General features: G+C 31.0%; 3 protein-coding genes across 3 annotated transcripts; all 3 read right to left on the bottom strand.

The window, feature by feature from the left end:
• Nucleotides 1-729: 729 nt before the first annotated feature.
• Nucleotides 730-3,401, bottom strand: LOC105368828 (rab-like protein 6). The gene is made up of 4 exons (XM_011507956.1): nt 3,136-3,401; nt 1,825-3,061; nt 1,216-1,726; nt 730-1,059 (listed from the first exon to the last, which is right to left on the bottom strand). Exons 1-4 carry the CDS (start codon nt 3,260-3,262, stop codon nt 865-867), a joined length of 2,070 nt encoding a protein of 689 aa, XP_011506258.1. The 5' UTR covers nt 3,263-3,401; the 3' UTR covers nt 730-864.
• A 570-nt stretch (nt 3,402-3,971) lies between these two features.
• Nucleotides 3,972-5,771, bottom strand: Smyd3 (SET and MYND domain containing, class 3). Its single transcript, XM_011507955.1, has 6 exons — nt 5,620-5,771; nt 5,294-5,532; nt 4,908-5,212; nt 4,552-4,825; nt 4,316-4,478; nt 3,972-4,240 (listed from the first exon to the last, which is right to left on the bottom strand). Exons 1-6 carry the CDS (start codon nt 5,718-5,720, stop codon nt 4,021-4,023), a joined length of 1,302 nt encoding a protein of 433 aa, XP_011506257.1. The 5' UTR covers nt 5,721-5,771; the 3' UTR covers nt 3,972-4,020.
• Nucleotides 5,772-6,127: 356 nt separating this feature from the next.
• On the bottom strand, nt 6,128-9,314 carry Surf4 (Surfeit locus protein 4). The gene is made up of 3 exons (XM_011507954.1): nt 9,101-9,314; nt 7,480-8,154; nt 6,128-7,116 (listed from the first exon to the last, which is right to left on the bottom strand). The coding sequence occupies exons 1-3, from the start codon at nt 9,146-9,148 to the stop codon at nt 7,030-7,032; spliced, it is 810 nt and encodes a 269-aa protein (XP_011506256.1). The 5' UTR covers nt 9,149-9,314; the 3' UTR covers nt 6,128-7,029.
• Between the last annotated feature and the right edge of the window lie 7,141 nt (nt 9,315-16,455).

The raw sequence follows: 16,455 nt of genomic DNA, 5'->3' as shown, positions 1-16,455 counted from the left end.
TTTCTCTTTTTTATAAATAATATATTGAAAACTGTGTTATATGACAGTATCGTTAAAGTTAAAAAATTATTGATTTAAAATTCTTCTTTATTAAATCATTTTTCTTAATGAATCGATCCTCTTTATTGTAGTTTCACATATGTTTGAAATGTAATGTTTTATCATTGATATTTTAAACGTAATATTTCTCTTTTTCTTTCGGAACAATTAATCCAACGATGGATTTTATTAATAAAATATAAATATTAAGTATAGACTTTTAAATAGAATATATGTAAATAGTGGTTTTTGCGGAGTATTAGAAATGAAAAAGAAAAATAATTAGGAGATATGAAAAGTAATTAATGTATTTTTATTATTATTGGACCGTAATGAAGTTGAACACTTGTATTATATATATACATACATAAATAATAATTACTCAGATATATAACAATAAAATTTTATACGTTATGTCCTAAACATGCAATGTAATAGATATTTTGCAGTATAATTACTTTAAAATATTTTTTTGGAAATGAAGTTTTACAATATTTTATTGTATTAAAAGTATTAAATACAATATCATTAATTATTTTCTTAAGATTTTAATATGTAAATAAAAAAAAAAAAATAAATAAAACAGAGAAGAAAAATTATAAAATTATACGTGAAATTAATATATATATATAGATAGATAGATAGATAGATTTATTATAAATTTTAATTAAATGCTTTAATAATAGGTAGTCTTTCATAAGAGATCAACGATTTGTAAATTTATTTTACTTTAAAAATATACCCGAGACAATCTTTAACTTATGTTTTCATAAAAAAAAAAGAGTATTTTTTTACTTTATTTTCATTTGTTGAAAAATAATACGATTATATAGCTTCGTAAACTGCGTCACCATCAACATGTGTACTCGATCCATTTAAAAATTCCTCTAATTCATCTCGCTTTTTATTTTCGGCCTTTTCCAGCGATCGCTTCTTCTTCTTTTCCAATTTGTCCATTTTATCTTTATCTTTATTTTTATCTTTAGATTTCTTTTTCTTCTTCTTCTCTTTGTCCTCGGTCTGTAAATAATGCATGCTTTTTAAATTATTGATTTAAAATTAATTATAATTAATTTAACTAATGTGTATAAATGTAAATGGACTATAGTTGGATAGTAATATAATTTACAAATATAAATTATATATAAAGTCTAGTAATGTTTGGGACGATAATACCTTATCTCTATGTTTCTTTTTTTCTTTCATAATGGGGCTGCTATTATTAGAACTCAAGTGTCGTATACTACTGTTATCTAATAGCTCAAGGTGAACATTAGAGCTTGTTACACTAGCATCTAAACTCTTATCGCTTAATTCAAGTCTATCTTTTTTGGTACCAATATTACTGCTGACATCTTCACCACCTTCGGGACTTTGTCTCCATTTACAGTCTTGCTCCAGCCAACTATCGAAGGTATCATCAGAATTCCCATCATTTTGATCACCTATGCGTAATTTATTAGAAAGCTGTAATTCTTGTTCTATGGATGATGCAGAATCACGTTTTGTAATTTGTTGCCGCATCGCTATATTTGATTCAGCCCCCGAGGAATTATCTCCACGCTTATGCCTTTGCCTACAGAGAGGATTTTCGACTAATTTTGGTTGAACAGAAACTGGCATCTCCTCCGCAGATGATAAATCATCTTCAAATCCAGCTACTAAAGGATTTACGGTCTCTGTGTCGCTAGAGTGCATAATAAAGATTTGTTATTGTAACGGTCATTAGCTAGTGAATATTTTGTATACGAGTCTATTCGATAGAACATAAAATATAATACAAACCTATCGGAATCAAGTTGCTTTCTCTGACTCGCTTGAGAATTTGATTGACTATTGTCTTCTAAAAATGATTTGTCAAGATAATTATCATCTGGTACAAAATCTTCTACGCTTGTAATTGGTACAGATGTATAGATTTGTGAATCTTCGACTGATTTCTCTTTTTCAGTACTGTCCTTTTTACTCGTAACTACTGACTTTGATCTGAAATACTGTGGCTTGGCGATTGGCTCTTTTTTATCAATATTAATGTTAGAAGATGCTTTGATATTCAAATATTCTGGTGCACTGATACTGTTTTGTAACTTTGACAGCTGCATTTTATTATCGCTACTTATTCCTTGTGTCTTTGTCTCTTTTTTAACAAATGATTTTGAATCCATATTTTTAATGGGTATTGGTGTTCCACCTCCGATTGGACCAAATATTTTGCCAGATGGCGTACCTAAATTGCTAATGTTACCATGAGGACTTAAAGACGATGTAACATTTGGGACTAAAGCGGTCGCAGAAGCTGAATCAGCAATGGCCCTTCGTTTATTTACCAAATTGTCTAAGAATTTATTATAATCTGCATCGTCGCTGTCTTGAAACAGATCCAACTCTTGAATAGTTAAAAACGTCTCTTCCTTATTAGTTTCCAATTGCTGTAAAAGAGTCTCCCTTTGTAATTGTAGAAATGGTAAATTAAAAAACTTATGTAAAAGTTTTAATCCAAATCCATTTCTCATTGAAGCCTCAGAGTATCTTACTTGTGCAGTCCTATTTTCGATGGACTCGATAAAGTAAGTAACGTGATCTGTAGTTACAGTTCTATGATGGGCCATATCACAATGATTACCCAAAACAATGACTGGTATATGACTGGGTACTTTAGGAAGCTCTCGTTGTACATAATCGAATGTCCACTGTTTTGTAATATCTAGCATAATTATCACTCCGTTTGTACCTTTATAGACGTCTAAGAATTCTGCATCTAAGGTTGGCTCTTCGATAATATTCTCAGGAGAAATAATATTGTCCATTTTCAAGCCTTCCATTTTTTTTCGCCGTCTACCTCGATCTACAACATCCCAAACTTCAACTTTAACAATGTCATCGGTGGCTTTGTAATTCCACTGAATACTGGCAACTTGAATTTCTTCCGTCGGTATGTACTCTTCAATAAACTTTTGACCTTGCAATCTATAAAACAAGCAAGTTTTACCAACGTTCCTGTCTCCTTTTATTATAATTTTCACTGTAAATACAAAGAATAGTTGTAATTATAAACAAGAGTTGAATAGTTAAACAATACTATAATGATATTCTTACTATTATATTGAACGCCTTTGGCGAACTTTCTCTGCAAATTTGTTGGCATTAATTGATGCGCTGGTCTTGGGGATGAACAAGCCACCCCCTCAGACTTACCAGCTAATCTCTTGAAAGCGGAAAACATTTTGGATTCTCTTACTTAATAAATTATGTTTTTATCAATTTTTATTTAAAACAATTATAAAACAGACACTCAATGAGAATAACCAAAGTGCATCCAATTAAAATAATGATGAGTGATAACTAACGATGGATTTCATTTATTACAGAACTACTATGAATATCTAGATAAATATATAAATTTACATATTAAGAATTTATTCGAAGAAAACTTCGTAACAAACAATAATCAACATTTCACGACAAATAACGACAAAGGTTCTGTCATATTAGACGAATTAAATTGAGGTCTGACAGTTGATAGGAAACCAGCTGGCATCTTATTCTTTATGCCTAACTTACGAATATGCATATATACGTCGCATGTGTCCGTGATGTTAATTTGTGTTTGTGCACGAAGGGGAGTTGGAATGTGTGCAGGCAGCCACACTTTGGCACGTGTGTATATATTTATTTTTGGAATTAAAGAGCATAAGATTCGCCTTACAGTAACCCGGCAAATTTAAACTATTCCGTAAAAATCCTTCTTTCAATATTAACAAAACGATATTTTATTTTAGTAAGCAAATTTTTTTGTATAAAAAAAAAAAAAAAAGAAGAAAAAAATGACTCTTTTAATTACTGTTGTTATTAAATTTATAAATAACTTAAAGCCAAAGTTACTTTTAAAGTATTTTATTTATAATATTATAAAAGTATTTTTACAATTAGGGTCAATCTAAGGTCGATCGAGGATTAATTTACATTTGGATATTATGTACATTAAGCGTTTCTCACTGCTGGCTCTTCGCAAGCTTGACAAATAAGTGGCTTTAATTGTTCGTTGATCAGGGAGTGTTCGTCTCCATGCGTAACTTTAAGAATTTTATAAGCTTCCATTAGCATTTTTAAAGCTGCTTCCTCCTGCCCCAAATACAATTGTATTTTTCCTATCTTAAAATACAATAAGCCAGTAAGCGGATGGAACTCTCCATAATAATATCTAAAATGTATTATAATCATATTATTAATTATCAAATTGTTAATATAAATTAATATTATAATAACGAATAATTACAAATATCCTGGCAATAGTTTAATACCAAAAAGAGAAGCTTCTTGCCAGTGGCCTGATTCAATGGCAACGTCTAAGGTCGATTCCATAGTTCGAATATGCAGAATATTCAAAGGATGAAATATGTCCGTTTGTTCTTTCAAGCATGTTTTATTAATCTCAAGATCTATAAATTTTTGTCAATGAAATTTCAACGATTGTAGTTATTTCATTGGTTTAATTTAATTTAAAAAGTATACCAACTACATTCTTCATGGATTCCAGCTGATGCCTAGTGAAATCACTAACTTTGTTGAATTTTTCTTTAAAAGCATGAGAAATTTCTTTATCGCAGACTCGACAAGTATCCTCCTCAATGTTACATTTATCCTTACAGTAAGAACAAATTGCCGCCGTCGCAAACATTTCAGGCTCGTTACATCTTTCGCATTCGCACAGAAAGTAATAGGTCTTTTGAAGTTCCGTACGCCTATCGATCGTGGTATTTAATATATCAATATATGAAATATGTATCTGCACGAATATAATTTTAGAATTATAAATGTTGTATTAATACCGTATTAATACATAATTAATGCAATAAAACTTGTAATACTTTTGACCAATCTCTAGTTGAAATATCTTCCAGAGCCCTGATTATGATAATCGGGCCCTCAAACGCAGCGACCGCATTTGGTTTACAATTGTGATCTATTACAGAAGGAGCTAAATAAATACCGACACCGATACTTTGCATTTCAGCATCCAATATATTATACGAATTAACGCAAATTTTTCCATAAATTTCTAAAATTTCTTGCAAATTTAATTTCCGTTCTCCGCTCATAAAGTCATCTAAAACATTATGAATAGTAATACAATGTTCGACTCTCTCATAATCCTTTTCGATATTCGTCAAATCTAGAATGAGCAATAAATTTCCATTAATTATACCATCCTGTCGATTTATTTTCTAATGAAAATATATAATCGTAAACATACGGGACATCAAATCATTATATCCCCTATACAAATCATCCGCATAACATTCTTTCTTCTTTTCACCCACTTGAAGTGTTAATATGACTCGGGCTACTAATAGTACGGCATCCGGCACAATTCGTGGTAAAATTTTTTTTAAATTCGCACATTCGTACTTGTGGATATTCCATGATTCTCTTTGACAAGAACGGTCACAATAATAAACATATTGGCAGCCTGAGCATTTCTGAAGTTTTCCACTAAATCAATTATTTATTTAGTTATCCAAACATTTATTACAAAATGCATTAAATTTACATGCTAAAAATTTATATAAATTACATTACCACTTAAAACAACAATTGCAACGGTTATCCTTGTATTTGGAGCTTAAAACATAGGCAAATGGTTTAGAACGTAAAATAATGTCTCCTCTTTTAATCTGCATTACCTCGCTATTCAGAATTTGTAAGCGGTATCGAAGAAAAAAAAAAAAAAAAAAAAAAAAAGTAAGAGTCTCCCAGTGTCGAAAGTATGGGCGAATAAGGAATACACGTGATAACCTATATAAATTTCGTTTTTGATGCGGTATGGTATGCGCGCGCGTGCACGCACGCACACTCACTCACTTTACTATATTAATCGTTCAATGACCAATAAAATTTAAAGGTAATTTATCGGGATAAGCTGGACTGAGGATATTAAGCACATTGAATATTTAATAAAGGTAAACTACCGAAGAATGTATATTAAAAAATTTGTATTTTTGATAATAACAGTACAAACTTATATTTATAAAAAAAAAATTTTTTTAAGGTTTCATCATAAAAATCAATATTTTGAAGATCGGTGTCATTTACTTTTTTTTTCTTTTTTCCTTTGAAACAATGATCGCAGCGATTGTGAATGCATTAGCTAAAGGTTTATGTTTTGAAAATCGTTGCTGCTTTATGAACAATGAAATTAAATTTATTCCCATCTAACGTAATCGTTGCTTCATCAAGTATTTACTTAGCATTCTTTAACAAATTTTAATTTTCATAATTTTGAAAACTTGTCACTTATGGGGAGCAGGCAATCGACTGTATGTATATGCAAACTATTTTAGTCAAGGTTTATTTTTAGAAAATTATTCTTATTAGAAGTAATATAGGACCGTTCACCAAGCTGCACGTGTTAATAAGATCCTGTCTGAAGAGATTGAAAATTTATTTACAACGACTCGAAAATCGACTTTTAGTCAGCAGGATACGTAGCATACAAACATAACAAAAATAATACATTAGTGCAGCAATGTATTACCATTTAATGGAAGATTTTTAGTTCAAAATAAAATATCTCCTACAACATTCATAAAATGAGCAATGATCTTAAAATGATCGATAGCTCAAAAACAAGGAATAAAAATTTTAAATGCGCCAAAAGAATTCACTGTTTATGACAAATGTTCTATATGTACAAGCTATTATTTGTATTATATTATAAATTAGTCTTTGTCTGTTGTTCTTCTTAATGTTTTAAGGCATCTTATCGTAGTCTCCGGATGATATAACTTCAAACTTTACAAAGTGCCTTGGATCATAGTAAATAAGAAGAGCAATTCCCTTGGACAACTTGAACCTCCGTTATAGAAGACATTTACCTTTTGTTTTGCACACTTTTTCTCATATTTTATCATTTCAAACAGTTTGATGGACAGTTGAGCTCGTAAAAAGCGGAGGAATGAAAATTTGCTAATTTCCATAAGCATGTTAATTCTACCACTTTTTCTTATGTTCGTCCATTGAGACACCACCTGGTCCGAGCGATACAATCATCAGTAATCCACCGATTACGGAAAGAGTCTGAAAGTAAATAATTGCGTCAAATTCATTATATTGAAACGAGATTGAACGCTACTTGTACTTAGACAGCCTCAAAGACTCTTATTAAGAATGCAATTCTTATTAGTAAAAAGTTAAGCAAATCAAAAAAATTTATGCATCGATATATTTATTAATAAAAAATCAGCGTCGATCAAGATTACAGAGAGTTTGCGTTTTCGAATTTATAAGCTCGAAAGAAATGAAATATGTTAACTGTAGTAATTATTATTCTAAACTTTTCATCAAGAAGCGCTTAATTTTATAAAAGAAAATTTTTTCACATATTCGCTAAATAAATCGATAATTTCGGATAATAAGTCGCTAGATCTTCATTGTACTTACTTGGAAGAAATCATATTTAAGAAAATCTCTGAGAGGCTTGTAGTGCGGGATAGTCCACCATGCGTTATGGTAGAAGTTGAGGGCTGTTAAAATGACTACCAACAGTAAAGAACTTAATTTGGTCTTGTATCCTATAGTCACCAAAACCATCAATGTTCCTCCAAGAACGTCTTGAATAATTTGAAAGAACGACCATTCAAATCTGATCAGAGTTATAAACATAAATGCTAAAAGTACTCTTCCGGCTAGTTGCAATAGATTTTTTGGCTTATTATCGCCGAGCGAAGGTACACCGGCGAATAAAGACCTTCCTTCCGCTTTAGACTCGGCCAGTACTAATAAAAGGGCACCGATGAGAGCTAAATTTCGGAACAAAAATTGCAAATCCCACAGAATGCTGTAAGCAAACGTTTGTAGAATCACAATGAAGAAAAGTACTCCACAAGCGATGCTGACTCTCCACCTTCCTATTACGGCCACACAGCCGCCAAGTTGGCCTATCAAATTTATAAGAACGAACATCGTCGCCAAGAACTTTCCACATCCCCATGACATGTCCATATACTCTCGTTGCTCGTTCCAATGGAACCACATTCGTAGGCCATCCTCCAAGAATGTAGCGATGAGGCAGAGACGAGCCAACGTTGGAAGTACTTGCTTTCCATTTCTAATTACCTAAAAATGCCATAATAACAAGTTAGCGATTCGACAACGATAATTACAGTAACAGATACAAAAGCCAGAAGCGCAAGAGGGAGATTGGTGACAGAGAAAAGTGCCGCCTTTGCAACCGTCGTGTCCTATATATTCGTGGAAAAAAAAGGAAAAAAAAGACAAAAAAAGAAAGATGTATAGCGAGAGAGAGAGAGAGAGAGAGAGAGAGAGAGAACGAGAGCGATAGAGAGAGAATGAGGGAGAGAGAGAGAGAGAGTAAGGAAGAAACAAGTTGGGGAAAAAAGAAAAGTAGGTCTGTGAAAGTGAGTGAACATGCACAGTAATTCGATAATGCCACGTTTCCGTTGTAACAAGAACATTATAATATCGAACATCTTGTTCGAACGATCAAACAAGACCGGAAAAAAAAGAAATAAATACGCGCCAGGAAAATGCCAGCCAATGTCATTAAAATTTAATTGACTCTCATACGTAGGCATTCCTCGCGAGTTTCCGCTAATAATCCGAATTCCAAGGCCGGGCATATGGTTACGCCAAAGCATCGTATTCCCGAGCTCAAGGTGCCGAGTCTCCGCAGGTTATCGAAAACGGACGCGAGCGATAGCCTCCGCGATACGAGGGCGAGTCGAAGGGCATTCGGTGAAATTGTACAAAGGAGCTTAGACCTCCTCGTCGAATACACGTGCGCTCACTAGGGGATAGCCACCAAGGTTACGAGGTGCCGGGTGGGGTGGGTGGTGGGTGGTGGGTGGTGGGTAAGGAGGAGAGGGGGAGGGAAACTCGGGATCCGGCGCTGTTCGTGGCGATGACGTTAACAAGGACGAAGTAGAAAGCAGAGGAGAGGATGGATAAAATCGCCGAGTAATCACGCCACGAATATTTCGGCAGACACGCGAATGGAATAAAAAGCTCCGCGCGCAATATAATAAACAAGATTGTTGATCACCTGGTCCGCGACCTCCTCCGCCTTGGATATGACCTCCTCTTGCATCATTGTCCTGCGTACGTCCAGTTTCGCTCGGGTATCCTTATTTCAAAAAAGCCGAAAAATAATACACAGCCATGCACACGTACGCGAGCGCGCGCTCTGCGTCTCTTTCTTTCTCACATACGCGCACCAAGAGCGTTTACTTGGCTATCGGGTGCGCGTATAGGTGCACACGCGCGATACACACGCGTACGAACGCTCTCTCTTTTCTTGGCGCTGTATCTCCCACTCTCTCTGTCTCGCGCGCGCGCGACACACGTCGTACGTCGAGCTTCGCGAGTGGCACTACTGCTCCGACGGATCCGATCCCACTGCCGACGTTCCAACTTCCAACCTTCCGACAATTCCAACTTCCAACCTCCAAACGAGCTCCACGATAAGCTTCCTCGCCTCCTCCTCTACCGCATGCCAGCTCGCTCTCTCGCTCTCTCTCTCTCTCTCTCTCACACACTCTCTCACTTTTTCACTCTTTTCTACGCTCGTGCGCGCCCCTATCTCTCTCTTTATCTCGGCTGTAAAACAAGTGCGTGGCGAGCGTTGTAACTCCTCCCTGTACACGGGCGCGCAACCGCAAGTGTGAGTCGCAGAGGTCAAGCTAATACGAAAATTCAAGAGAGAAGATCGCTTAACTAACTGATTAAATTATTGAAAAGCAGTCGGTTTATATGGAGACATGTTGCCGAGATCTATCGAACCCGTGACCGTCATCGCCGACGGCCACTGATAAATTATCAACGCACCATCTCGTACGTGCCGTAATGCTTTAGTCCGGCGTCTCTTCCCCCCCCCCCTAACCCCGTACCCACCTCCACCCGCCACCGTCGTCCGCCCTTTTAAATTTAATTATCAGGCTGGCGTGTATTAGCGATATTTCATGATCTTGGCAAACGCCACGACGACTTTATAGGGAGAATGTGCGTTTACAGGTGGAGAGAGAAATTTTTTGGCTTTCGCGCTTCATGGGGTGGGGTCTGCCTGGATGGTGGACGAGCGAGTTGGTGGAGGGAGGGAGGTAGGGAGATAACGAGTAGTAGCGAAATTGTTTTTGGAGCATTAATTTCGATGCACGGCAAAAAGATATGTTTTTATTTATTTATTTACTTTTCTTTCTTTTTTTTTTCTTCTTTTTTTCTCTTTTTTCTTTTTTCTTTTTTCTTTTTTTTAAAGCAGCGCCGTGTTTACGTTAAGTAATATAGAGGCAATAAAGTTGGATTAGCAATCTGTTAACAATTAGCCGGATTCATTGCCGTCTTACTCTACTGATACGGGTGGTGACAAATAAACCTAGCGTCGTTAAAACCTTATGACAAAGAACTTGAAAGTCTTAACAACTCTTTTATCTATATGACGCTTGTTTTAACAACCACCATGAAGAAAACAGTCAATTGCCATTTTTTGTTTTGTTTTATCAAAAATACACAACGATTTACTTTTATTTTATTTCCATAGGGATTATTCCAAGTAAAGCTACAGAAACGATCCGTTGAGTATCCATCGTTTTCATCGCGTTAAAAGTATTTGTTATTGAGAGAATGTTTGAACAAAAAATGTGAATTTTTTGATTATTGGATCACGATTGAAAGGCGAAATCTCGACACTCGTGATGTTGAATATGATGAATAAGTATTTACGGTGAATCGGCATTTTCAACTCTTATTCGCGCAATTTTTGACATTGACGCTAGTCGGGCAAAGCATCGCCTTGGTTTGAAAAACATTGTTTATGTGCCAAATTTCATGTAGTCCAAAAATAATGCGCATCCTCTCAGCCAACAGAGTGTTATTTGCCTTCTTCGACTTAGATTCGTCAGCCGTTATTGGCTGGTTACATTGCCATTACGATTATGTGCGGCAATTCCACTTCAAATGCACGATGACGAATCACGTAGTGATAAGTTACTATAATTGCCATTTTTCGTAAAGAATAATATTCGGTTATGCAAATTGCTTATATTTCCATCTAACCGATGCGTACTTTCACTCGGCAGTCTTTTATAACGATACCATATTTTTTTTTACCGATATCCGTTTGGTGACCTCAATCGAGCGTCCGTAGCTCAATTCGTCTTCGTTGTATATTCAAGCGCGTTTAAAATCATTTATACGAAAATAAATCGACTTTGATAATAATGTAGAACCTTCTCAAGGTAAGGTATTATTTCACTGATGATTTTCTTCTTCGACGTTCGATTAGCACAAGTATCAAATAGCCTGAAACTGCAATGTCACCACAAGTTAAATTAAGGGGCTTTTTCTTTTTTTCAAAATTTTTTTTTTTTTTTTTTTTTTTTTTTTTTTTTTGAAATTAAGCTCAAATGCCTGTTTAATTTTCAATTATTAGTTTGCTCTACGATACCTTTAAAATTGTACAACCGCTTAGATTTTGACACCACTGAGACATCGTAAAAGTTTTTGTACTAAAAATAGCTTTACCTAAATGATGCGACAATTGTTGTAAAAATTTAAACTTAAAATTACATCCAAAACATATATTAAAAATGTTAAAACAATTCATAAAGTTGAAGTTTTATTTTATTAATACGGAGTTTCATCAATGACATTAAAAAAAAACAACAACAACAACAACATTTATTATAACAACAAAACAACAACAAACAAAAAAACAACTTTATTTCAATTATTATTAAATTGAACTTTGTACATTTAAGGTGATCTAATTACAAAATTAAAAGGCTAATTAAATGCTCATATAATATAACGTGTGTGAATTATAAATAATTTTAATTCCTAACTTTATGCTAAATATTTAATAATGGAACCCAACTTCGTTAATTGTTTTTCTTTGTTCTTTTAAGAATTATTACATTCATAATACGATAAAATGATAAACTATTATTAATTCTATAAACGACCGTGTATATTTTAATGTATAATTTTACTAGACAAATTACTGTTCACATTTATCTGTAAAAAAAGTAAATAAATTTCAAAATCATTTACTCAAATAATACATTCCAGTATGCTATCCAACAATTGTGTTTCTTTTATTAAAATCGATTTATCAATATAATTAGTCAGAAAAATATGTTTCATGAATACGTCGATTTAGCATGTATAATTTTAATGTAAAATATTAACATTTAATAATAATCGTTTAGAAAATAATGCTAACTGAATTTATAAATGAATACATTATCAATCATAAGTTTTAAGTTTTAATCGTAATATCCATAACTATAAATAAGTATTGCTTTGCACAATGATAAGTATATTTATGATTGTGATAATTGCCACAGTTTTTATTAATTAAAAATCCTTCGTTCTCCTTTTGTTCCTTTTAAGTGATGTTAATTAAATTTTGAAATTATATTATAAGAAAACATTTTCAATTTATCAAAATAAATATCGATTTATTTAAAAATTTTGTTATTTAACATGCACTAATACAATGGAATTTAATCGCAATTTATGATTCAACTACACTTTATACTTATCTTACATTTCATACTTATATACTTATTTTATACTATATCTTAAATAAATATTATACAGTATTATTTTTACTTTTCCATTACAATTTCAATATTAATAATTTATATTTTTATATTTGTTTTATTGCAACCTATGGCATTGCATAGTGAATGAAGTTGTTATTAAGTAGCATCGTCTTTTGTAATTATAACATTTACATTTCAATATTTACATTTCAATTACATAGATCTTAAGTTACAATGTATAATGTATAATCACTTATTCCAGTATGCTGATAATGTGTTTGAGATGAAGACGTTATTACCTACAAATAATTTTCTTAATGCTGTAAAACTATTCGAAAATTGTAAATTGGAAACTGTATTGCTAATCGCCAGAGTAGCTTCTCTTCACGAATTAATTTTTTTTCTCGTAAGTGAAAGCACGTAGATAACAATAATGGGAATAGCGCGATGAATTGAGCGTGAAAGGGTGAAGCTGATAGAGGAGAAAATTTTGGAAGAAGTCTAATACTGCCTAATAATATTATGTATTTAAATTAATAGATGTATTGGATTGGAGTGAATTTAATTCAATTTTATAATAACATATCATTGGACGGAGAATTTCACTCAGCACAAATAAATCAAATTTTACATTACACCAGTTTAGATTGTTTTAATTTTTGAGTAAACCATAAGAGAAGTATGTTGATGATTGTATACAAATAAAAGGTTGATAGAAAAGAGTTTTTAATTATTTCTTTCTTTTAGGATTTAGTAAACGAAGGAGCTTTAATAACAAAAACGAAATTACTAAGCTTTACTTAAAATTTACAAAATATAATATGCAACATAATTCTATTTTATATTTATAATTTACAACATACTCATGAGATATAATATTTTATAATGAACAATAAAATAAAATTTTAACATTGAATAGTACCTTAATACTAATATTTGTAAATTTTAATTAAAAAATTGTTATTCTATAAGTTTAATCGATCGATACTGCCTTTAAAGAATACATAATACTAATATTGCTGGTTCAAATAGATTACAATAAAACTATGAAAATAATATTTTAATAATTGAATTTTATATGATATTTTGCGTATGAAATATCGTAATGTATATACATCAATAATTAGTTTCTAAAGATAAACTAAAATTATTGATTCTCATTTGTTTACGGAAGTAAAAAAAAAATGGTTCATTTCAATTAGTTTCTTGTAGTTAATTTTGCATACACCACTGTTGTTGCATTCATATACAAAAATTTAATATATATATATATCATATGATACAAATGCATAAATTTATACAAATACATGGAATATTGGAATTCAGATAAATATCTCAAAAAGAATACTGATGGATACCTAAAAGAATTGAACTTGGACATTACAAAACTATAATTATAAAATATACAACAATTTTACAATACATTGCTATAATAAAACAAAAAATTTTATCGAAACGAGATATTACTCAACAATCTTACGTAATTAAAACTTTTGTAATGATGCGTTGAAGCTTCATATTAAACAACGAATTAATATTTTTTTATATTATTTCGTACAAGGCATTGCACAGTGAAGTTATTAATTTAATTTAAACGAATTGTAAATATCAATTATGATTTTCTATTAGTCACTATTTGACGAATTAATTGCCCGTTTCACTTTATTAGTTAAGTAAACTAAATTATCCTTTATTTTTATATAACAATAACATATATACAAGTCATATCTACGCGTGTATTTGTACATAAAATAATATCTTTCTTTAAACGTCTTTTAAATATATTTATATTTATATCCAATATATACATATATATATATATATATATATATATTTATAGATTGGTAATAGTAAATTATTATAACAAATATATTATGAAAAACAATTCTAAACAACTAATTTGAGCAAAAAATTATCATAAATTATTTTGTTTTTTTTTTTATCTTTACTATTATTTTATATTTTATAAAACTCATAATTTTTCGCCGACGATATCAGTACCACAAAATTATATAATGATTACTATAATATATATGATATAATTGTTATATAAACTTGATATAATTGTAGAAAAAAAAAAGTTTTATATCAAATTGAAAAACTATTGAAAGAATAAAATTCAATGTGATGGGATGTAATTTAAAGCTTACATCATTGCGATGATTAATTAATCAGAAAAATGATTATTAATATAAACATAAAGCACAAAATTAAATCAAAATTATTGTAAAACAACGTACCTATCACGTACACTGTAAATCTTATTTCAATAAAAATGGGAGAAAGCATTACTATAACCAAAATAAGATCAATGGATTAATATATTCTTAAAATTTATTTTAATTCTTGAAAAGTAATTGAATTTTAATATCTATTTTCAATTTATATAGTAGCGGCTTATTCGTAGCAATTTAAAGTTTAAAAATTCAATAAATTTTAGTCTTATAAATCTTACTTAGGCAATCATTTGATGAATAAAACAAGTTGTTAAATGAAGTAATAAACGCTTTAATCGTCATCCTATAGCGAAGAACAACGAAGAACGGTAATTGTAAACCAAATGAATTGAATGCTTGAGAATTTCAGCTATAAAATTTCTGATAATATAAGGTATAAACGTCCATCGCCCTGAGAATAAAATACGTAAAAGACAAATTACCTTAACTTCAAACAAGTGGGTCTCTGCCGATAAACTGAAGCCCACAAGACGTTAAATTCGTTGAAAATTATTTGTGCTCTACGTTCCTAACAAAGGTTGTTAAGGTAGGAATTTTCATTTTTCCAAAATTACGCGCATAAATACGTAATTACACTTTCTTAAAAAGATGTACAAGTGCGGAAAACAAGTTCTTAATTTGAACTTGAAAACAATATTATAATCCAAGTTTAAAAAAAATTTCTTATCTACTTCAAATTAGAATAACAGGCTAGATTAACATTATACCTATTTACTTGGTGGAGGACTTTCATGATAAAAAAATGGTTCATCCTTTCTTTAAATAAAACGGCTCTAATCAGTAACAATGTAATTTAACTATAATTCAAAAACATACATAATAATATTGAGCAATCAGATCACTTTAATGTCGTTTATCACTGGACAAATATGATAAAGTATTTGCACTAATGTCATATATTTAATAATCATTATATAAAATTCTGATAATAATTTTATGAATAGTTGTCATTATAATGAACTTGTACAATCTTAAATAAATAAGACGAATACACGACACTTGCTTCTTATTTCAATGGCTAAATTATTATTTATTGAATAATCGACAGAGTAAATAATAATAATACCACAGCTTACATCATTAATTATAATATAAAAATTACGTTTCAATTGTATATTATTAATATATTATAATGAAAATAGAAGAAAATTTTTCAAATATCGATCATCGAAAGGATTATTATAAAAGACGAATAAAAACATTGAGGAATACCGATTGAATCAAGAGTTAGTTACATATAATAAAACATAAGAAAGATTATACGCTAAAAATTTAAATTTAAAGAATAAATTAATTTTTTAGGAAGAAAACGATATAATTATTGTATTTATTTCTGTGGATTATTTTGCCATAAGATTGAACAATCGTTTCTCGTTTCTACAAATTACAAAATATAATAATCAAATGTACAGCGAACATCCAACCGACGATTAATTCAAATCTAATAAATTGAAATTTTTTACAATAAGACGTTTAATCATTATCACAGCTTATGCTTTTTCTTTTACATATAACAATTGTAATAGTTAATAAAGTAATATACGCATGGATTTGTAATTATAATATATACGCGACTGTGTCTTAATATATATATATATATATATATATATATGTATATA

This window comes from Ceratosolen solmsi, unplaced genomic scaffold (genome assembly GCF_000503995.2).
Source record: "Ceratosolen solmsi marchali unplaced genomic scaffold, CerSol_1.0 scaffold1, whole genome shotgun sequence".
In the NCBI taxonomy this organism is placed as follows: domain Eukaryota; kingdom Metazoa; phylum Arthropoda; class Insecta; order Hymenoptera; family Agaonidae; genus Ceratosolen; species Ceratosolen solmsi.
Note: the sequence above shows the minus strand (reverse complement) of the source record. Positions and strands in the feature narration are given on the sequence as shown.